The following is a 23,635-nucleotide window of genomic DNA, read 5'->3' as shown; positions in this document are numbered from 1 at the left end:
ACTGATAAATAAAACAAACGTTAAGAATCTTAAACATTATAAACACTGTAAACATGTATTTTATTTTCCCTCACTTACAATCGTTTAAATTCAATACTATTCAAAACAGAACAAAAATGTTAAAATATATATATATATATATAGGCATATGTATTCTAGTGCCATTAGTTACAAGCAGTATTTATTTTGTAAAATAAAGAAAACAAACAAAATGTGCTTGCCATCTCGGTTTCTGTGAACCTCATCCTGAAAAGTAGAAAACTCAGTGGTGCTGTCTACTTGTCACATAGACATGAGAACTATATTTATAGAAACCTTTTAAGTGTTTACATTTTGGCTTATGCTTTTTGACATTAAATGCATTATACAAGTTTCTTTGGAATAATTCAGCACATCTCAGAAGATTAAAAAACACCACCTGTAGTCTGGAAAATATAGTCTAAATTATTTTGCGGACCCTTTGGCTTTGGTCTTGAATCCCAGTTTGAAAACCCTTGCACTATAGCATATTGTGTTCTTTTCATTATTGTGCATGCAGATATTATTTTGGCACATGAACAGTTGGTAACACTTTATTTTGATGGTCCACTTTAGACATTCTACTAACAGTAAGTAACTTTGCAAGTACATGTCAACCAGCAGTTATTAGAGTATTAGTAGACTGTCTGCTTAATATCTTCTAACACTTTATTTTGATGGGTCCACAACATACAACATACTGACTATTAGAAACTTTGCAAGTATATGTCAACTTACTCTACTAACCCTAAACCTACCCTACTGAGAGTTAGTAGACATGTATTTGAAAATTAATGAGAATTAGTTGACATGTAGTTATAAAGTTACTTATAGTTAGTAGAATGTCTAAAGTGGACTATCAAAATAAAGTGTAACCGAACAGTTGACTATTGCAGGAATAAAGAATACCATCTTTAAGAATTTTATGTTAATTGCAGTTGAAATAAAAAAAAGGAGATTTTTTTTCCCCCCAGTTTTTTCCAACAGGTGAACAATGTATGGACCCAACTAAACTAAATAGTTTGTTATGTGTTAATTGTTATCCACTGTATACCCACATGAAAAAAATACTAGAGTAATTTATAGTAAATACTACTGTGTTTTTAAACCATACTATAGTAAAGTAATTGATTTAATTTGTTGTGGTAATTCTATAGTTTTTGTGGTAATATAACAGCTATAGTAATATAAACAAATTACTTTACCCAATACTGTTCTAAGTTTTCTACAACTATAGGGTATATTATACTACAATACACTACAGTTTACTGTAGTAAAAACTAAAGTAGGCTATACTACAGCATTTATTACAGTTTATCAGTTCACTATAGTTTATATGCTGTAGCATTCATTAATAAAGTTTTGTAAATACTATAATATACAGTATAATACACTTTACTATAGTATTTACTATAAATTACTATAATATTTGTTTCTCATGTGGGGAGTGAAGTTTCTTATGTTTTCATGGTTTTTGTACAAACACAGTGTCTTTAAGTTAATTTACAAGTACATATAGAAATTACATTGAAATAAACATGAGATTTAATTGAATGCAGCCTAAGAGTGTTTATTTTGTCCAGAAACAGTATAAACGACGTCTAAATGAGACTGCAGTTGACCTTATAAGACGTTGAAAATACGTCCACAATGACCACATTTGAACTAAATTTTAACCTTCTATAGACGTCCTGTGGACGTCGATATTGGACGTCCAGAAGACGTCATAAAAACTTTCATTCTGGCTCTTCAGGGGACGTCATTTCAACGTCCGACAAAGACGTCAGTAGTCAGGAGAAAGAGGAGAGAGAGAGAGTGGAGGATGAGTCTCTAGAGGTCCGACCAGATCATGGCCAATAGGGGGCGCAGCTCGTAACATCCAGCCATTGTGTATTTCAAAATGACGGAAAACAGCGCGTCACCGGAGGACCCCTGGCTCAAAGTAAGGAAAAATATTCAGATAAAGACTGTGGTGTGGGAGCGGAAGATGGAGGAGGGGGAGATGTCGATTCCCAGGGTGGTTGGCAACAGCTGGACTGTGAATGGACAGGAGCGTGTGGAAGGAAGTGACGGATCAGGAAATGAACTAGGAGAGATGGAAGTAGGTGGCGGGATATACGAAAGCTGGGAGTCGGTTAGGAATAATAAACGGAAAAAGAAAAGGAAAAACAAAACCGATGAAAGTGATTCAGACAGGGGATCAAATACGGAGGAGAAGCGGAGGGAGGAGTATGTAATTTTTGCAAAACTTATGGACGAAGGGGACTCGTTTGGAGGTATGAATCCAATTCAACTAACAAAATCGTTAAATAAGGAAATAGGTGAAATAAAGAGTGCTAAAGTACTAAGAAATGGAGCCCTGATGATTGTGTGTAAGGATGAGAAACAGCAAGGGAAAGCAATCAAAATGAACATAATCAACAGAAAGAAAGTGGAATGTTCCAAGACTTACAAGAAATTTACAAAAGGAGTCATTACTGGGATTCCGGTAAACGTATCAGTTGATGATGTGAAGAGAAACATAACAAATGCTAGAGTAAATGAAGTTAGACGTCTTAAAATTAACAGAAATGGTAATATGCAGGATAGTCTATCGGTGATGATCAACTTTGATCAGGAAAAACTTCCAGAAAAAGTGTACATTGGCTTTATGTGCTATGACGTAAGATTGTATATTCCCCCTCCAATCAGATGTTTTAAATGTCAGAGATATGGGCATATAGCTGCGGTATGCAAGGGAAAGCAGAGATGTGGAAAATGTAGTGGAGAACATGAGTATGGAAAATGCCAGGAGGGTACAAAGCTGAAGTGTTGTAATTGTGGGGGGGAACACAGTGCCGCTTACAGAGGATGTGAAGTTAGTAAGAGGCAGACCGAAGTGCAACGAATCAAGGTTGTTCAGGGAATCAGTTATGCAGAAGCTGCAAAGAAAGTCTCAGGGAATGTGACAGTAGTTAAGCAATCAGAAATTATCAGGAAAGAAATTAATCAAGGAAAGAAATGTCAAGGATGTAATAAATTGAAGGAGGAAACTTTGATAGTGAAAAAGAATGATTTTGTAATGTTCATGGCAGAAATAATAAATTGCTCTGCACAGACAAAAAGTAGAAATGAAAGGATTAAAATAATTGTTAAATCTGCAGAGAGATATCTAGATGTTAAAGGGCTGCAATGGGAGACCGTAAGAGACTCCCTTACTGAAGAGACACAATCTTCTCAGGCATGTGTTGGATTTTCTTAATGTTACTGACCATACTACAGTGGAATGCAAGGAGTCTAATTGCAAATGGCCAAGAGCTTAAGAAATACATCGATATGTTAACAGTGAAACCTAATGTAATATGTATTCAGGAAACATGGTTAAAACCACAGTTGGATTATATAATAAATGGTTATAGTATAATTAGAAGAGATAGAGAATCTGGCAGAGGAGGAGGAGTAGCAACATTTATACAAAATGGGATGAAATATAAGGTAGAACAAATAAATAAAGAGTATGAATCAATCATAACTAAGATATGGACCGAAAGAGGGAGTATAGATATTGTTAATTATTATAATCCATGTGAAAAATTAAGTCAAGTTATTTTAGAAGCTGTTGTAGGTTATTTGCATGACAAAGTAGTGTGGTGTGGTGATTTTAATTCCTATAATACATTATGGGGAAGTAATAATACTGATGTGAATGGACAAATAATTGAAGAATTCATTGATGATAATCACTTGGTGTGTATTAATAATGGAGAGGGAACACGATATAACAGTATACAAAATACAGAAACTGCACTTGACCTAACATTTGTGTCTTCTGTTATTGCAGGGATTACTACATGGAATGTAAACAAATATACTACAATAGGGAGTGATCATTATCCGGTAGTGACTACGGTTGGTACAAAAATATGTCATGAAAAAGAAAATAGAAGTCCTAGATGGAAGTTGGAGAAAGTAGATTGGGAAGTCTTTCGAGTAATTTGTGAAGATAGATGTATGACTCTGCAAGAAGAAAACCAGATGGACGTAAATATATTCAATAGTAAGTTAGTTAATGAAATAATTCAGTCGGCTGAACAAACTATACCTAAAACAACAGGAATAAGACATGTAAAGAATGTACCTTGGTGGAATGATGATTGTAAAGCAGCTATAAAAGTAAGGAATAAAGCATTTAAGAAACTTAAAAAGCAGCATTCTATGGAGGCTTTGATTCAGTATAAAAGCGCCCAGGCAGTAGTAAGGAAAACAATAAAAACACAAAAGCGTATTTTTTGGAAACAGTACTGTGATAGTATTGGAAGAACAGTACATCTGTCAGATGTATGGAATATGATTAGGAAAATGGGGGGGATTAGAAGGAATTATGAGTTACCAGTGATTATAGGCAAAGTCAAAATGGCTGTCACCAATTTAGATAAGGCTGAACTTCTAGTAGAAACATTTAAGAAAGTTCATAGCGCAGATAATCTTTCAGAAGAAGCAAAACAGTGTAGGAGTAACACATTAATGAATTATCCTAATTTGGTAAAGAAAGATGAGATGTCAGATAGTTTATTAGATTTGCCTATAAACATGTTTGAGTTAAAAAGAGCAATCAAAACTGCTCGGCAGACCACTCCAGGAAGAGATGGAGTGTGTTATAAAATGCTGGCAAATATGACAGATAATACACTGGAAAAAGTACTAAAATTATTTAACCTAGTATGGGAAACTGGTCAACTCCCTTCAGTATGGAAACAAGCAATAATAGTACCTATTCTTAAACCTGGAAAAAACCCATCAGATCCTTCTAGTTATAGGCCTATTGCACTTACTTCTCAATTATGTAAAACAATGGAAAGAATAATTACAGAAAGAATAACATATTTTTTAGAGAGTAAAAATCTGTTGTCTCCTTATCAGAGTGGATTCCGTAAGGGCAGGAATACAATGGACTCTGTATTATGTCTAGAATCAGACATTAGGAAAGCACAGACAAACAAAGAAGTAGTAGTAGCTATCTTCTTTGATGTGGAAAAGGCATATGATATGCTCTGGAAAGAAGGATTATTAATCAAGTTAAAGTCTTTAGGAATTAGTGGTAGAGCATATAACTGGGTTCAGAACTTTTTATTTGACAGAAAAATACAAGTTAAAGTAGGTGAAGAATACTCTAGAATGCATACAGTGGAGAATGGAACACCACAAGGTAGTGTGTGCAGTCCATTAATATTCAACATAATGATTAATGGCATCTTTTCACAAGTTGAACAGAATATTGGAAAATCTTTATATGCAGATGATGGGGCTTTGTGGACTAGAGGTCGCAATATATCATATGTTCATAAAAAAATGCAAAAGGCAATAGAGGAAGTTGAAAAGTGGGCTAATAAATGGGGGTTTAAATTATCTGTATCAAAAACGCAGGTCATTTGTTTCTCAAGGCGACTTAAAAGCATACCCCTCTCTTTGAAATTATATGGGAATCCTCTTGAGCAAGTTAAAGTTATAAGATTTCTAGGAGTTTGGTTTGATGAAAAACTTACATGGAAAATTCATCTGGATAAAATTAAGGACAAGTGTAAAAATATTATTAATATTCTTAGGTGTTTATCAGGACGGGAGTGGGGAGCTAGTAGGACATCCCTACAGAGTATATACTGGGCACTCATGAGATCTGTCCTTGATTATGGATGCATTGCCTATATGTCAGCAGCAGAAACAAACCTCAAACAATTAGATATACTGCAAGCACAAGCCCTAAGAATCTGCAGTGGATCATTTAAAACATCGCCGGTATCATCTATGCAGGTGGAGATGGGAGAAATGCCTTTAGGTATAAGACGAATGAAGTTAATGTTGGCATATTGGGTTAATATCCAGGGACAAAGTGTTTTACATCCTGTCAAAAGTGTATTGACAGACTGTTGGGAACATAATGTAACAAATTTTATGAGTTTTGGGTGGATAGGTGACGCAAAGGCGAGGTATATAGGACTAAATCAAGTACAGTACAGCAACACAGTCTCAATATCCTCCATCCCTCCCTGGTTATTCCCCTTACCAACCGTTGACCTCAGTATACAACAGGAAATAAAGGATCAATCCAAACAACTTCCAGTGTGGTATATAGTGTGGAAGTATATTGAGAGACATTTCCATGATTCAGTGTTTTTATTTACGGATGGATCAAAAGACCCGAAGACAGGATATGCCGGTGCAGCTGTGTATATTCCAATGAATGATTCTTACATTAAGAAAAGAGTTTCTGATCATTTATCAGTTTATGCTACAGAACTATTGGCAATTTTAATGGCCCTGCAGTGGACAGAAGAAAAGCAAATGAATAACATAGTTATTGCATCTGATAGCTACTCAGCACTGGAAAGCATAAAATCTGGTAGCTCATCTTTTAGGATGGATATAATTAATGATATATTCCATAAATTGTATAACTTAAAGCTTATGGGTATATCAATTCAATTTATTTGGGTTCCTGCTCATGTTGGTGTGGTAGGAAATGAGAAGGTGGATGTTATGGCTAAACAAACTTTAAAATTAAAGCAGATAGATTTACAAGTTCCATTAAGTAAAGCAGAAGCTAAAGTGTTCATTAGGAGATATGCACAATCTATATGGCAGGAACACTGGGATGGTATTGAAACAGGAAGACACTTATATAATATTCAACAACAAGTTGGTACTGGGAGGAGAGAGAGCAGGAACAGAAATGAAGAGAATATAATAACCCGTTTGAGAATAGGTCACACAGGATTGAATAGTACACTGTTTAAAATCGGCAAACATCCAACTGGGGAATGTAATCACTGTAGTCAGCAAGAGACAGTTGAACATGTAATACTTCACTGCAGGAAATACAACAAAGAAAGACATAATTTTATTCAGTCACTAATTAAAGCTGAGCATAAAGATTTTTCAATAATAGGTATACTAAAGGAAAAGGCTATATATGACATTATTACTAAGTTTATTAAAGAAACGGAATTAAGTAAAAGAATTTAGACAGTTATTTAATTTTTGTTTTATTTTATTTATTTTCTTTTTTTTTTTTTTTTTTTTTTTTTTTTTTTGTTCCCCATCTATCATATTATGTTAATCCTATAAACATGTATCCTGTCCACACTCCAGTCCAGTCGGTGGCGGTAATGCACCTACAAGTTGGTTTGCCAACCGCCAATAAACACCAAAGAAGAAGAAGAAGAAGAAGATAAAGACTGTCCGTTGATTTTAAACAGCCATATCCTCCCAACTCGCCCTCGTGAAGTTCGTTTCTGTTTATCTGTGTAGGTCTGCAGCGGTTGGTTTCACTCTCTAGCTCAGCTGGCTAACATTAGTCGTAAAGTTCAGCAAGTCAAATGAACAATTACGTTACCCTGCTTCACACGTTATCGTGGTCTGAAAATGGAGTGTATTCAGCGGTGATTTAGACAACAAATCACTACAAAAACGCGGCCGAAAGCTGTTCTACGATTATTTATGTTGTAAATGTTAGAATGGAAGCTATAACAGATGTGTAAGAATCCGCTAAGCTAACTTGCTTGTTCGCTACATTGACTCTTTATGGCTGTGTTTCGAAACCTATTTAAATTGTTACTAGACTGAATTTTTGGGGATCGAAGGCGCGTTCGAACGAACGAATCGACTCCCCAGAGATCGAGATTCGATTCAAGTGACACATGATGCCCCAAAATACTCGAGACGCAAGATAAAGCTCACTATGTTAGTTCTCTTTGTTTGTGCCTTCGCCGTATTTATGCTGCTGGTCCGGTGTATTATAACTTCCTGACAAATTCATATGCAACGAATAAAATACTGTAATGACAGTTTGACAATATGACAGAGATTGCTCAATCTGAGAGTTTGGAGATTAAATGTCACCCTTTAAAGGGGTTATTTGGGACACATCACAGTGGGGAGTTAGAGGTGTCCTAGATAAAGGTAAGGCAGGACAGGTCAGGCTTTGTTTGCATATGTGATCATCGATTGGCTGGTCTCTGAATGTTCTTCTGTTTGTCTTTTAATATCACCCGTCTCACCATGTCTCAGCAGACGGACGGCGCCTTCAGCGACAGCGGCTTCGATCACAGTGAGTACCAGAGCTAGAAAATACTACTGAAAGTCTCAAATCATTTGTTTTTTCTTTCTCCAGCAGCTTATATACCAAGATGAAAGTTAGACATGCAGGTATAAACAGTCTTGGGGAGTAATTACGTAATTTAATTTCAAAATAAATGTAATTGTAATCAGTTACTGAGAAAAAAATTTAATTAAATTACAGTTACTTGTGAAAATGTTAAGAATTACAAAGGGGGTTACATCTAAATTGTATTCACACACACTCACATACAGATTTAATAGATTTCTTTCATAAATTGCAGTGACTGCTCTACAATAAGAGACACCATTGTTTCAGGAGTTTAGGACACATGCTTATTCAATAACTCCTATTTGGATTAATGTATTTGCTTTATTTTTTAAGTTATTGGTAGATGCCAGTGTTTCCTGTCATAACTATTCAAAGATTTGATTTCAAAAACTGTATCATAGCTATGAAACTATTTCTTATGCTTTTAAATCTGTATTTAACCTCAGAATGAGCTCAAAGTCCGTCTGATTTTGTGGTGGCTGTGCTTTAAAGTTAAATTATTATCATTTTAATGCAAGTGATGAAGGATTTCGAAAGTCTGACTGTGTTGAGTCCTGCTGTAAGGTTAACCCTGCCTGGTTTACATGTTTAAAAAATGATTTAGAAAACATTAGAAATTTAGAAAAGTAATCAAATGTAATCAGTTACATTACTTTAATAAAGTAATTGAAAAGTTACACTACTTATTACTTTTTAAAAAGGGTAACTTGTAATCTGTAACCTATTACATTTCCAAAGTAACCTTCCCAACACTGGTTATAAGAATATAATTAACCCATAGGCTGGACAAACTGAAACTACTTTGTGCTGTCAAATGTTTAAGTAACCAAAAATGAACACTAGTGTACACATTTATACTTGTATACATTTCTATATCATTAGGTTTCTTTGCCGAGAGTGCTCGCAAAGGAAGTTTGGTGTCAAGAGCCAACAGCATCGGATCCACAAGTGCCTCTTCAGTACCAAACACAGGTAATGATACCTCGATCATCTAATATCAAACATAGACATTATTTTATAACCTTTGCTCTAACATGGACTTCGTTTCACTGTCATGAAATACTAAATTCACCCATCTATTTTCTAAAATGCATGTTAGATCTAATTGTGAACAATTAAATCCATGCATACGTACTGTATGCCAGACTTTTCTCTGCTCCTTCTGGTGCAAAGAACCAAGTCCATGGCCTATATTGTTTCCTTTTTCAATTATGTTACACTCAGCTGTGCGATATTAAAGAAAACATATGTTGATTATTGCAACTTTAATGACAGACATCAATACACGGTCTGCTACAACTACATTCTTCCCTATGGTTTAGATGATGAAGACAGTGATAACAGACATGAGACGCCCTATAAGGAGTCGTATAAAGACCGGAGGAGACAGGCACACACACAGGCAGAGCAGAAACGCAGAGATGCCATCAAGGTAAGCGTGAGAAGAGCAAATTTGTTTAGGGAAAACAAAGAAAATATAGTAGCTTACATAAGCACAAGGGAATCTAAGTACTTGAAAGTGACAGCAGTAATCGATCATAAAAGCACTTGATTACTTGACTTGATTACATTCAGTTTGAATTAATATAATTAATATTACATTAGGTAATGGTGGTCTTTTGGGTGTAGTCAGTTGCTTTTCTGACAGCAGCTTTACTTTGTGACTTTCAGTTCAGGGCAGAAGCATTGCAGTTCTGTCTGATGCAATGAAATGGAATAGTGTCATGAGATCCATATTTTGTGTTGAAATATGTTTAACTTCACATGCTGTCTTAAAAATATAGCGCAAGATGAGATGTAACTGCCAAAGATATGTCGGTCTTTGGATCGATTTAACTTTCGTTTAGCACTAGTTATATTTTGGCCAAATAGAAATACTGATTTTGTAAGCATAGGTCTGCTCAAAGAATATTACTTTATTCCCTGATAAAAATTGTAAATTGTTTACAATCATAATTGTTTTTTTAAAGCTCCAGGTGCTGTGCTTGTTTGTAAGGATGCTCAATTTGGCCAAACACTTTGTGATTATATAGAAATATGGCAATAATAATAATAATCCATCAAGCTTTCATTATGGTGGAAAAATTATGCAGGGACCCTTTAAATCATCTCTTCTGTTGACAACAGCTGGTTTAAGTGCTTTTTATTACAAATTTGGGAAGATGATCAGCGCATGTCTTCCCAATACACGGTACAAGCAACCCAAAACATGCAGAGATGAGTTTATGTGGAGCAGAAATTACTGTGAACAGAGCCGTTTTGAGATCCTGGATTGTGAGCTGCTCGTGTGTAAAAGAACACAGTGCCATGCTTCTAGCGTTCTACTTCTGTCACTCAAATGTGTCTGTACGGATCTCTGTCCCACAGAAAGGCTATGATGACCTGCAGTCTATAGTGCCTACATGCCAGCAGCAGTCTGACTTTGCCATGGCCACACAGAAGATGAGTAAAGCTACAGTCCTGCAGAAGAGTGAGAACTGTCATTATCTATTTATATTTCCTTGTCACATGTCTTTCACTCTGGAATGGAAAAGCTCAGCAGCTTGTGTGTGTGTGTTTGCAGCAATCGACTACATTCAGTTTCTCCACAAAGAAAAGAAGAAGCAGGAAGAGGATGTTTCCACACTTAGGAAGGAGGTGATGGCGCTGAAAATTATGAAAATGTGAGTGGGGGGTTATTTACAGGGGGCCGGGACATTTTTAACAGCTTAAGCAGACAAATGTAGTTCCACTTATTCTCCCGCAGGGTTGTTTTTGGCTTTATCTGACACTGTCACTCTTCTGCCAAGAAAGATAACACCTTTAAGACCTATAAAAGGGAGGGAGGAAGAAAAGTCTCAGATACTAATGTGTCTCTAATGGTTTGTTTCAGGAACTATGAACACATTGTGAAGGCCCATCAGAATAACCCTCAGCAGGGCAGCGAGCAGGTTTCAGATCAGGTGAAGTTCAGTGTGTTTCAGAGCATCATGGACTCTCTGTTCCAGTCCTTCAGTGCCTCAGTGTCAGTCAGCAGCTTTCAGGAGCTTTCTGCCTGCGTCTTCAGCTGGATCGAGGAACACTGCAAGCCCCAGGTAGCACATACACATGCTCACACGTAGGGCTGGGCGATATGAGCAAAAATTAATATCTCTGTATTTTTTGGCTGATTTACAGTATATATCTCGGTATTTTGTATTTGGATTAAACAAACAAAAAGTGAATGTAAGCATGTAGGCATATATTATGTGCAAAAAAGGGTTAAAATCACATTACATTCTAACATTGTAACATTGCAATCTATAAACATAAATAATGCTTTTAAAGCAGAACTAAATTTACTACACTAAAAATTAAAATAACAAAAGCACAGGCTAATTGAGTATTTAGGCTATTTAAATTTCCCCATTACACTTTACAGTTCGTGCTACCATGCAAATACACTTACTTGTAGTTTTAAAATTCTACATGTGTCACATTTATTGTCCAACTACAAATATTTCATCAAAATGTATATTTTAGTCAGAGTTATTGTGCTCCTATTTCATCGCGCTCTGTCTGTTTGGCGATCGTTCCAAATGAAGTCTGAAGTTTAGCGGAGAATCGCAAAGCAAAAACTCGTGCACTTCTGACAGCAAAATGGAAATATTTCCATGGCTTTCTAACATCTACAGATGGAGAATATACCTGTGAACTATAACTTATGCATTAAGGAAAACAGCACATCTCAAACACATTAAACAGCATGAGTAGCATCTCTGTCAGCGGCATACGCAGACTTTGTCAGAGCCGCTTTAAACTGATACTATAAACTATAGGCTACTATGGAAGTCAATGGGAACAAACAACAACATTTTTAATATTCTTCTCCACTAGATGTCACCCTCTTGCGCGATGTTACAACAGAAAGCCCGTCATTCATTCAGAACTTCTGGCGGAGATACTGTTGACATGAACAAAGCAATATGCGTGATATGCAATGCTCAGGTAAAATTCTGTAGTGATACTACAAATCTGCAGAAGCATTTGACATCACGCATAAGGCGCCACATGGTGTGATGTGATTTCCGCAATGAATGAATAGCGGATGGCGCGACACACTATTTTGTTTACTACACACTTAACAAAGCAGTGATTTCAGCTTCTGCCATCTCACTATTTGACGATAAAACACAAGAATATCATCTCCAGTTGCTCTGAGACTCATTTCATTAACATTTTATCGTTTAATTTGAAAAATCTACCATCATATCACATACATTGGGAAGTTGTGGCCTAATGGTTAGAGAGTTGGACTTGTAATCCAAAGGTTGCGGGGTTCGAGTCTCGGGCTGGCAGGAATTGTAGGTGGTGGGAGTGAATGTCCAGCGCTCTCTCCACCCTCAATACCACGACTGAGGTGCCCTTAAGCAAGGCACCGAACCCCCAACTGCTCCCCGGGCGCCGCAGCATAAATGGCTGCCCACTGCTCCGGATGTGTGTTCACGGTGTGTGTGTGTTCACTGCTGTGTGTGTGTGCACGTTGGATGGGTTAAATGCAGAGCATGAATTCCGAGTATGGGTCACCATACTTGGCCGTATGTCACTTCACTTTCACTTTTTTCACTTTCATAGCAGCTGCAAGTTCCTCACGGCAACCAGTCAAAATAAAAGTTTAGTTTATCGTGCAGAAACTGTTAGAAATATTACTATTTAGCAGTCTTAAGACTCAATGTAACAACAATGCTACTACTACTAATAAATATTTACTTTTAAAGGAATAATCACATTTGTTTTCTTTTTCATTTTAACAGTAAACCTCTGTTGTGCAGCACTTTGTTTGCCAAAAAATAATATATAATTAAATTTTTAGGATAAATTATGCTCAATTTGATTAGGATAAATTAAATTAATTTTTTATGCCTGCATCTGATTACCAGAAAAAATAAAGAAGAGCATTTTATAGGGACCTATTTTTGTTTAAAAAAAGACCTTGTACAAAAAAATTGGTTTAAAATACAGGCCTGTGGCTCTTAATTTCTTTTTTATTAACTCATCATTTGTAAACGGATGATTACTATTAATTTTTTTAGAACTATCAATTGCATTTATATTAAAACTATATTCACTGAATGTAATTAAAAAAAAATTGAGAATCAAAATCGAATCGGCACATCTGAATCAATACCCAGCCCTATAAGTAAATGATGACAACATTTTCATTTTTAGGTGAACTATTCCTTTAAGGTTTGTTAATAGCTGAATTATGACAAACTACAAATGAGTTGCAGTTCTAAGCTTTTTTAAGCTAAAGGTCCACAACCATACTTAAAGGCCCCATGAGTTTTCCAGTTGTTTGTGATTTACTGAATAAGGATTCAGAATGATTTTTAAAAATAGTTTTTAACCACTTTCTACCTGATAAAATATTGTAGAGTTTGAAAGCTAGAAAATAATGTATATTCATTAAATATTTTTGAATATTTAATTAACTTTACTTTTCCAAGTCTAGAAATCACATTTAAAATTAGGCTATCTAGGTTTTTCCAGACCATGGGAACCCTGGCTTTTCAAAGAAAAAACAGTTGTTAAGGAGGTAAATTAAAATGAGAATTTTTTTGTTCTTGTTGTTTTAGCTCATTTAAAATTTTGTTCAGTCTAATTTTAAATCATTAGCAAGTCATTTTGCAAGTTTGAAGTTTGCTAAGTGACCTGGGGCCTATTTCATAAAACAAGTTTACCAAATTAGCCATAGGTTTATTTCAGTTAGTCTAACTTCTTGACAGTTGATTTAGTTCAAAATAGGTCAGACTAACTGAAATAAGCCTGGCTTATTTGTTTTTTTTTTTATCACATAGCTGACTACTATTTTTCTTAACAGGAAAAATGCATGAAATTATCAAGTATAAATGCCCCTCGCCAAAAACAAAGTGTGTGCTCATACCAACCAGACAAAGCAACCTGGAAATGCATTAAACAAAGCGTGCCATAAGAACATTAATAACACTCAAAACAACGTAGACAACCTGATCACTACACATGCAACAAGCTTCAGCTTTTCAGGCAATCACCTACACAGGCTTAGATGAACACTAGAAACTCACAGACTGACCATGTATTTCTGTATTGTTCACAGACGCTGAGGGAGTTTGTGGTGACCGTGCTGCAGCAAATGAATGGTCAGCTGTACTGAAGCTGTCAATCTGTATGTTTGTCTGTCTGTCTGTCTCTCAGGCTAATATCTCATTCAAGAACAGTCTCTCTTTCACACATACATACACACACACACTATGCAGCAGGGTATCAGCACACTAATGGACTGGGGTGCATTCAAGAAATCTAAAGAGATAAAGTAGCGCTTGCTCAAGTATTGACTGACAGTGTTTATGGCAGTGATTCCAGTCAACAAATGTAGAAATGCAATAATTTGTTCCTCATTTTATTACTAATAATTTGGAAGGTAATAATCTGATCCAAGATGTTTGCGTTTGCATATTGTTTCCTCGCACACCTTCAGCTGGTTTAGAAATTAAAGAAGGTATAAATTCTATTTAGTTGATGCTGTCAGACACACCTCAGTCCTGAAGTGTAATCATTTATTTTTGTTTATTCTAAAACCAGAAGAGTTTAATCAGTATTCAAGTTTGCAGTTGTGATGCTAAGATAAAATAGCATCCTGACAACCACAAATATGAGAAATACTCAGGTGTCAGACAACTTCACACCCCATATACTGAGAGATGTGCCGATGCAAGACTTCTGGGGGCCCTACGCAAAACTGCGTGGGTGGGGTGGGGGGTGTTTGTGCTTGGTAAGAGGCGAGTTATGAATGAATGAAATGCGTTCACGTCCGTGTTCACTCCGAATCGCACTCACGGAAAGCGCTTGGGAGACAGTATCTCTTCAACTCGTTTTTATTTTTTGTAGTCTTGACAAGAGACTGCACGCCATTCACGTTACATGATTTGACAGATTTTTACGTAGAAAGGGCAACAGTGCACAGCATTAAAAGAAATGAATATTCATGTTTTCATAACCGCTGGCCAAATTCAAAAACGAGACTAAAATTAAATCATCTTTGAGAGCAAGGGGGCCCCTAGTGTTTCGGGGGCCCTACGCAGCTTGCGTACTCTGCATATAGGGAGGATCTCAGATATGTCTCAATTTACTGCATTTTAAACGACAGCTGCCTTGAAAGCTTAAGCTTGGTGTGTTGCATTCAGTTATCATCTTTACCTCATGTTCAAATCATTTTCCAAAGCACAACTACATTTTCACCTTTGCGAACAGCCTAGTGCTGGAAAGGGGAGCCGAGAGGTCTGGATACACTGTGACGTATCACTGTCGGTTGGTTTTTGTGTCCAAAAACAGCTGTCTGGCATGTTTTAATGTAATTAAAGTTCAGCAGTGCTGAGCCATCTTAGTTCCTCTTTGTCCTTGGGATGCTGTGACCAAAGATTGCAGTGTCTATGCACAAATAATGGAAGATAAACCTCTTTTTTGTCATGTTATGTCAGTTTTTGTTCAGCTTTGTGTAGCGCAATGTCTTATTCTACATTTGTTAATGATTTAAGCTCTTGTGATCAGTATGTTTTGTGCTGCATAAGCTATCAATGAAGACACAGTCACATCCGTGTGGAAGCAGCTTCACATGGTGTGACCGCCCAATTCTATTTATATTTTTAATGAATGTTAATTAAGGCGTAAGGAAAATTAGAATCGAAGTCTACTCAGGACACAGATTTTTAGGTATTGAGATCTTTTTTAAATAGCAGATGATAGTACAATCAACTGTCTGACCTGTGCTGGAATAAGGGATGTCTTTACAAGTTAAGCCATACAGTGGAGCGAATGCCAGCTCACAGAAACGAGGCTGTCATGCTGAACTACTATACTAGACTCTGTGCTTCTGCATTTCTGACTTCAACAGAAGAATCTGGTGGAAATATTTTTGTATTGTATATTTTTTTTCATTGAAAAATAAACAATGTTCAAACTTATTTACAGCTTGTTTGTTCTTTCTTTCTCAACAGAACTTTTATAAATAGGATTGGTTTTTAACAAAACAGTTCTCTCTGTGTCCTAGAATCCTTTACATTACTTTCCAACCTTTCCAAAGGTCTGGTGTCCCAGCAACAATGTTGGTGGCATATGAATTTAATCATGGTCCTCTATCAAATGTTGGGCACTGTCACTTTATGGTCCTCATCTGTTTCAATCCCAGCCTCCTCCTGATTTCAAACACAAGATGTAGAGGAAATAATGTTTTTCATTTGCCAGTATAAAAATACACATGATACTCTAAGGCAGGGTTTCCCAAATCAATGGCTGTGAACCCCTAGGGGATTGTGAGGGAACTGTGGGGTTTTTAAGTTGATGAAAAGTAAATAATTAAAGAAATAGTTCACTCAAAAATTAAGATTCTGTCATTAATTACTCAACTTCATGTCCTTCCAAACCCTTCGTTCATCTTCAGAACACTAATTAAGATATTTGTGATGAATTCCGAGAGCTTTCTGACCCTCCACAGACAGCAATGGAACTGAAATGTTCCCAGGCCCAAAAATGTAGTAAGGATATTGTTAAAATAGTCCATGTGACATCGGTGGTTCAACCTTAATTTTATAAAGCTACGAGAATACTTCATGCACACGCATGCGTTGTGGTACTGTCGATAATGGCGGCCAACGGGGCTGCGGCAGAGAAGAGTTGTTGAATAAAGTCATTATTTTTGTTTTCTTTGCGCACAAAAATGTATTCTCGTAGCTTCATAAAATTACGGATGAGCCACTGATCTCACATGGAGTATTTTCATGGACTGTTTCTGGGCCTTGAACGTGTCAGTTGAGATGCTGTCTATGGAGGGACAGAAAGCTCTCAGATTTCATCAAAAATATCTTAATTTGTGTTCTGAAGATGAACGAAGGTCTTATGGGTTTGGAACGACATGAGGCTGAGTAAATATTGACAGAATTTTCCTTTTTGGGTGAACTCTCTCTTTAATAATATCCCATGTAAAAAGACTATCTCGCATGTGCTGCGACTTTAACATGCATTGCTACTTGAGGCAGGTTTGCTTTATTTACAGTCACATAATTTCCAATATTTGAATAGACAGAAGTTTAAAGTTTACAGCATTTCAGTAGTATTATGGTAAAATACAAGCTTGAGTTTGAACATTAAAGTGTGAAATATTTAAGATAAATATTAGTATTATTACTTGAAGTGTAAAAGTTATAATTTGTCAAATATAAATTTTTATTTGTAATTTACAACAGTAATTTAATATATTTCTTCATTTTTGTGATTAGAGTTGAAACAAGTTAAAGATTCACTCTTATCTATTTTCTTGAATGCCATGTGACCTTTAACTGACAACAGAATCGTGAACAAGCAAACGTGATGTAATTTAAATATTAACATTAAATCTCAGGGAGTACTTAAAGTAAATTTGGAAACCCGAAAAAAGTTTGGAAACCCGTTTTAAGGGAATGACTCACCAGAAACTGTTTCTTGCTTTTTGGGTACCCCTCCAAAATAGCTCCAACCATATCGGTAACCTGGCAGGTAAAGAGACATAAATTACTTAAAAGTTGTGTGTGGCGTTTCATGTTATGGTACACAAGACTTAATATACAGGTACATCTCAAAAAATTTGAATATCGTGAAAAAGTTCATTTTTTCTTGTAACTTATTTCAAAAAGTGAAACTTTCATATATTCTAGATTCATTACATGTCAAGTTTTTTTGTTTTAATTTTGATGATTAGAGCTTACAGCTCATGAAAGTCAAGAATCAGTATCTCAAAATATTAGAATATTTACATTTGAGTTTCAATTAATGACCATCCCTACAGTATAAATTCCGGGTATCTCTTGTTCTTTGAAACCACAATAATGGGGAACATCATCGCTGACTTGGCAATGATCCAGAAGATGAACATTGACGCCCTCCACAAAGAGGGTAAGTCACAGAGGGTTATTACTAAAAAGTGTGGCTGTTTACAGAGTGCTGTATCAAAGCATATTAAATGCAAAGTTGACTGGAAGGAAGAATTTGGGTAGGAAAAGGTGCACAAGCAACAGGGATGACCGCAAGCTTGAGAATACTGTCAAGCAAAGCGGATTCAAACACTTGTGAGAGCTTCACAAGGAGTGGACTGAAGCTGGAGTCGGTGCATCAAGAGTCACCACGCTCAGAGGTCTTCAGGAAAAGGGGTACCAAGCCACTTCTGAACCAGAGACAACGTCAGAAGCGTCTTACCTGGGTTGTGGAGAAAAAGAACTGTACTGTTGCTCAGTGGTCCAAAGTCCTCTTTTCAGATGAAAGTAAATTTTGCATTTCATTTGGAAATCAAGGTCTGGAGTCTGGAGGAAGAGTGGAGAGGCACAGAATCCATGTTGCTTGAAGTCCAGTGTGAAGTTTCCACAGTCAGTGATGATTTGGGCTGCCATGTCATCTGCTGGTGTTGGTCCACTGTGTTTTCTGAAGTCCACAGTCAATACAGCCATCTACCAGGAGATTTTAGAGCACTTCATGCTTCCTTCTGCTGACAAGCTTTATGGAGATGCTGATTTCATTTTCCAGTAGGACTTGGCACCTGCCCACACTGCCAAAGGTACCAAAAGCTGGTTCAATGACCATGGCGTTACTGTGCTTGATTGGCCAGCAAACTCGCCTGACCTGAACCCCAGAGAGAATCTATGGGTATTGTCAAGAGGAAGATGAGAGACACCAGACCCAACAATGCAGATGACCTGAAGGCCGCTATCAAAGCAACCTGGGCTTCCATTACACCTGAGCAGTGCCACAGGTTGATTACCTCCATGCCACGCCACATTGATGCAGTAATTCATGCAAAAGGAGGCTCAACCAAGTCTTGAGTGCATAGAAATTAACATACTTTTCAGAAGCCTGACATTTCTGTTTAAAATATCCTTTTTTTATTGATCTTATGTAAGATTCTAATTTTCTGAGACACTGGATTTTGGGTTTTCATTATCTGCAAGACAATCATCAAAATTTCAAGAAATAAAGGCTTGAAATATTTCACTCTATGTGTAATGAATCTATATAATATATGGGTTTCACTTTCTGAAATGAGTGACAAAAAATATTGACCTTTTTCACGATATTCTAATTTTTTGAGATGTACCTGTATACCTAATTATCTGTATAGTGTAAGTTATGTAGAATTAGAGCCCTGCACGGGCCTCAAATTTAGGCCCTAGCCCGGCCCTGGCCTGAGACCCTCAGGCCCTAGCCCGGCCCACGTCCGACAGCTTATCAGAATTACCGACCCGAGCCCGTCTTTTTTTCCCTCTTCTCCTAAAACAGTTTATACTACTGTTTCGGCTATTAAAATAGTTCAGTTTTGTGTGTAATGGCAAAATTACTATATTTCGTTTGGTTTTTTATTAAGTTAATTTAGAAAGACGTTTGGAGCATTTTTGTTCGTTAAACAGCCTAAGTTTTTTTTTTTTTTTTTTTTTTTTTTTTTTTAAGTAACGACCAAGCGGCCAGCGGCATGAGCTGATCATAGCCTATGTTTGATCAATTTAGCCTTCTCATATCATCACGACTTGCCTAAAATAAAATCTATAGATATACTAAAACAGTTCAAGTATATAACAATGTTTAAACGTTAAACCTGCGCTATAATAATAATGTGTGTAGCCTATCTGAGTTTGTGCGGAGAGTGGAAGCTAAAGCGCGCTCTGCAGGACATGGAGGCACCAGCAAACACTTGAATTTTTTTAGTGGAAACAATTTAAAATAGCCTACGCCCGCATTTTTTATTTTTTGATAAAGGTAAGAGTAATACATCATTCCGACCTGTAAAGGGTCTACTTGTATTTGTGTGCACTCACAATACCAACAAAAGGTAGTTCTTTTATAAAACAAAGAAAACAAACATGATGCGCTTTCTGCCGTCTTGACCACGAGCTCTTCAGCTGAGCGATTACATGCCTCACAGACATGATAAATATATCTATAGAAAGCTTTAAATTATCACTTAACGAAAAAAAAATCGAAAACAAAAACTCTTTTATTATAATTTTAATCAATCAATAAAGATGCATTTCTCTCTAAAGGCGCGTCTAATGAGGAGACGGCAGTCAGGATCAGCAACTTCATCCTTGCGACTCAGAAAACATTAGTTTATTAGTAAATAATTCAAATATCTCCTTACTATTTCCCGCAGACACATTCATGGTTATGTTTGCTGGGGTTTTGCAGCAAGCTTTAGCCTATTGCATGCATTTGAACGCAGAAGTATTCAGCTGCGCTGAAGTCATTTGCTGCTGCTGCAGGACACTAAACACCATCGAGCTGCTCTCAGTCACGGCGCAGTCTCGTGTTGTTTCCACCAGCGCGGCAATTTTTTTCATCCCTAATCGATAGACGTCTACAATATAAAATAAGGAGAAACCCAAAACAGGCCCGATGCCCGGCCCGCGTCTGAACTATGACGTGGAAATTGGCCCGAAGCCCGGCCCTATGTAGCATTATCACAGGTATCATTTGTTAGGTCAGTTGACCTTAATGTGCAAGAGCAGTTTTCATTCATAAATAAACCATGGTGCTGGGGACATACAGATAAATCTGAAATGAATGCACTTTCATAAAGTCACGCCTTACGGCTGTATCATTAAAAGCTAGCTGACATTTTGTCTCCTGGGCAGAATCTGAAGTTGTGAATAAATGTTTTAATGGATCATTACCATTCTCTTCCTCTTCCTCCATTCCTTCACATAAGTCTCTCTCTCCTTGTAAACCTGAGGGGCAAGAAATACATTTGTCAGCAACATAAACAAGCATAATATACTGTCGACTGCCCCAGGACAGCCACATTATCTGTATAAACTTCACCTAATGAATCAAACATATTCCAGAGATGCTAGAAGGCTTTAGATTAGTATTTTTGCATTGCTTACAAAAAAAAGATAAGAATTCCATTCTCAACAATAAGAATGGCCCAGGGCCAGTGTGGGAGAGATTCAGGTCAGTGGATGGACTGTCATTTGCACTTACTCAACACTACATTTTGTGTTCATTAATCATGCACAGAGCTGGTAAACGATAATACTTAGCTTTCTGTCATGTATTGCATGTTGTTATGATTTAGCTCATTTAAATAGGTTTCTTAAATGGGTGTGTATAGAGTATTTACAGAGTGTTAACTTTTAGTTTTAGTTACTTTTTCTTATTTGTAAGTCGCTTTGGATAAAAGCGTCTGCTAAATGACTAAAAGTAAAGTAAAGTAAGGTTACCAATGTAATGTCATGTAACTGTTCAAATAAACTGTGATCAAAATTGTGAGACTGAGAGAAAATGTTTTGCACAATATGCCACTTTTTTCAGCAAAACAGTTTTTTAATAGCGGTCATGGAGTTACAATATAGCTGTATAATTCCAGATATTATTCCAGAATTTTTTATTCAAACATTTGATGAAAAATGCAGTTATGAAATATTGTTTCAATTGCAAATAACTTTTCTATTGGAATATGTTTTGAAATGCATTTTATCCCTGTTATGGCAAAGCTGAATTTTCAGCAAAATTACTCCAGTCTTCAGAGTCACATGATCCTTCAGAAATCATTCTAATATCCTGATTTGCTGATCAAGAAACATTTCTTATTATTATCAATGCTAGAAATAGTTGTGCTGCTTAATATTTAAGTCGAAACTGTGATATTTATTTTCCCCAGGATTCTTTGATGATATATATAATGTTCAAAAGTACAACATTTATTCGAAATAGAAATAGTTTGTACTTTGTAGCATTATTTTGTAACATTACTGTCATACACACAAACACACTACTGTTCAATATATATATATATATATATATATTGTGTTGCCAAAAAATAAATACTATAATTTTTTTTGGTGGGTCTGAGGTAAAAATGCTGGCAGGAAATAAAAGTATGAACCACTAGTCTGACCTACTGTTGATCCAAGAATAGTTAATTTGACAAATGTTGCCAAGGCCAAAAGATCACCAGATATTAAAGAACACGGTGATTTCTAACCTTCTGCTTCTCCTCAGGGGTCACATGGTTTGTAGCTGACTTGATTTTATCCAGCCTCCCTCTGTATCCAGAGCACTCTGCCTGCAGCTCCTGGATCTGTGCCTTCATCTCTGCTGTGGTTAATGAGCTGTTCAGCTCCTTCAGTTCTGAGGGCAAAAAGATGAACTTTTTATAGAATACAAACAGTCTGTGCACAAGTTCAAACCACAGATCTCTTCCCAGCAGCACATGTTGAGCGCACACCTGTCTCCAGCTGCCTGCAGCTCTGTGAGATGGTCTGTACTTCAGCACTGAGTTCTGCAACACGAGCATCCATCGTCTTAAGTTCAGCATCACTCACATCCGCAAACTGAGACTGAAGGGTTAGGAAGGATATCTGTCAGGCCGATTACCCAGCACCAGTTCTCTTCATATTAACAGCAAACTGTCTCCATCCTAATCAAACCAACCTGATCTGCAAAGTAGATTTTCTGCTTTCCATAGACTTTCTCTTTAATCTTTCCCTCCTGGGCCAGCTGCTCCATCGCCTTGACCACAGCCTGAGAAAATAAAGGCGTTTAACATCTCAAAAATCATAACATAACACACTCTGTACAAACTGTAATATTCAACGATCACATTTAACACATCAAGAGCTCTTGTATCATCACACACTCTTTAAGCTACTGGACAGATGTCATTAAAGCAGAACTGGTCAAAAGGGGTAAATCAGAGAAATGCAGTGTTGCTTTTTACCGTTTTACCCAGACCACACTGCTTCTGTAGGTTTGTAAAGACATCCTGAGCACTATAGGGTCTGTTTTTCTCGTTCAGGTAAGCGAGGATCTGTGCGACACCTGTTTGGGAGACAAAGATGGAAAACTGATGTAAGTTAGCATAGCTGATTATTGTTTTGTAGCGTTGTGCTATAACGTTACCGTTTATGAAATCACAACAAAACGGAGGCATAAAATGTTCAGTAGTGTAAGTAAAAGAAGCATCGCGAACCTGCATTGTCTTTTTTGCTCATTGTTTAGATCTGTCAGCGAGCTGCACTTCTTCCTGTTGTTTACCAGTCAGCTTTCGCGCGCCGCCGAGTTGAATTGTGGGAGCACCCGTGAGGACGACACGTGCGTCTTATTGATGGTGTGTGTTGAATCTTCTGCTTATGAGTGAATATGTGTGTGTGTGTGTGTGTGCATGTTTATGTGGTTTATGAGGACACAAATTTGTATAATGACATGTGTATGACAGAGGTATTACAATATGAAGGTGGTTTATGAGGACACTGCCTATGTCCCCGTAATTCAAAAGGCTTAAAAAACATACTAAATGGTGTTTTTTTGAAAATCTAAAAATGCACAAAGTCTCCTGTGAGGGCTAAGTTTAGGTGTAGGGTTGGTGTAGGGCAATAGCACACACAGTTTGTTCAGTATAAAAACCATTACGCCTATGGAGAGTCCCCATAAACCACACAAACCAACATGTGTGTGTGTGTG

The 23,635-nt window shown here is 36.8% G+C and overlaps 2 protein-coding genes across 7 annotated transcripts; one reads left to right on the top strand and one right to left on the bottom strand.

Annotated features, from left to right (window-relative positions):
- Positions 1 to 1,771: 1,771 nt before the first annotated feature.
- On the top strand, positions 1,772 to 16,118 carry LOC306856059 (max-like protein X; the record flags this gene model as incomplete). 5 transcript variants are annotated; one of them, XM_079395040.1, is made up of 9 exons in its annotated part: positions 1,857 to 1,960; positions 8,062 to 8,101; positions 9,044 to 9,133; positions 9,484 to 9,593; positions 10,529 to 10,631; positions 10,725 to 10,824; positions 11,034 to 11,235; positions 12,017 to 12,127; positions 14,256 to 16,118. In XM_079395040.1, 9 exons carry the CDS (start codon positions 1,919 to 1,921, stop codon positions 14,310 to 14,312), a joined length of 855 nt encoding a protein of 284 aa, XP_079251166.1. In that variant the 3' UTR covers positions 14,313 to 16,118. The 5 variants fall into 5 exon arrangements, with proteins under 5 accessions (XP_079251167.1, XP_079251166.1, XP_079251164.1 ...); XM_079395041.1 differs by lacking the exon at positions 12,017 to 12,127 and having other exon boundaries at positions 1,772 to 1,960; XM_079395038.1 differs by lacking the exon at positions 14,256 to 16,118 and having other exon boundaries at positions 12,017 to 12,305.
- On the bottom strand, positions 15,045 to 23,258 carry LOC306856078 (homologous-pairing protein 2 homolog). 2 transcript variants are annotated; one of them, XM_079395086.1, is made up of 8 exons: positions 23,145 to 23,253; positions 22,893 to 22,993; positions 22,607 to 22,696; positions 22,401 to 22,512; positions 22,158 to 22,303; positions 20,845 to 20,898; positions 17,620 to 17,679; positions 15,045 to 16,350 (listed from the first exon to the last, which is right to left on the bottom strand). In XM_079395086.1, the coding sequence occupies exons 1-8, from the start codon at positions 23,164 to 23,166 to the stop codon at positions 16,294 to 16,296; spliced, it is 642 nt and encodes a 213-aa protein (XP_079251212.1). In that variant the 5' UTR covers positions 23,167 to 23,253; the 3' UTR covers positions 15,045 to 16,293. The 2 variants fall into 2 exon arrangements, with proteins under 2 accessions (XP_079251212.1, XP_079251211.1); XM_079395085.1 differs by having other exon boundaries at positions 16,091 to 16,350; positions 22,401 to 22,533; positions 23,145 to 23,258.
- Positions 23,259 to 23,635: the final 377 nt, after the last annotated feature.

This window comes from Barbus barbus, assembly GCF_936440315.1.
Source record: "Barbus barbus genome assembly, chromosome: 3".
NCBI lineage: Eukaryota > Metazoa > Chordata > Actinopteri > Cypriniformes > Cyprinidae > Barbus > Barbus barbus.
This window is presented reverse-complemented; position numbering and strand designations above follow the sequence as displayed.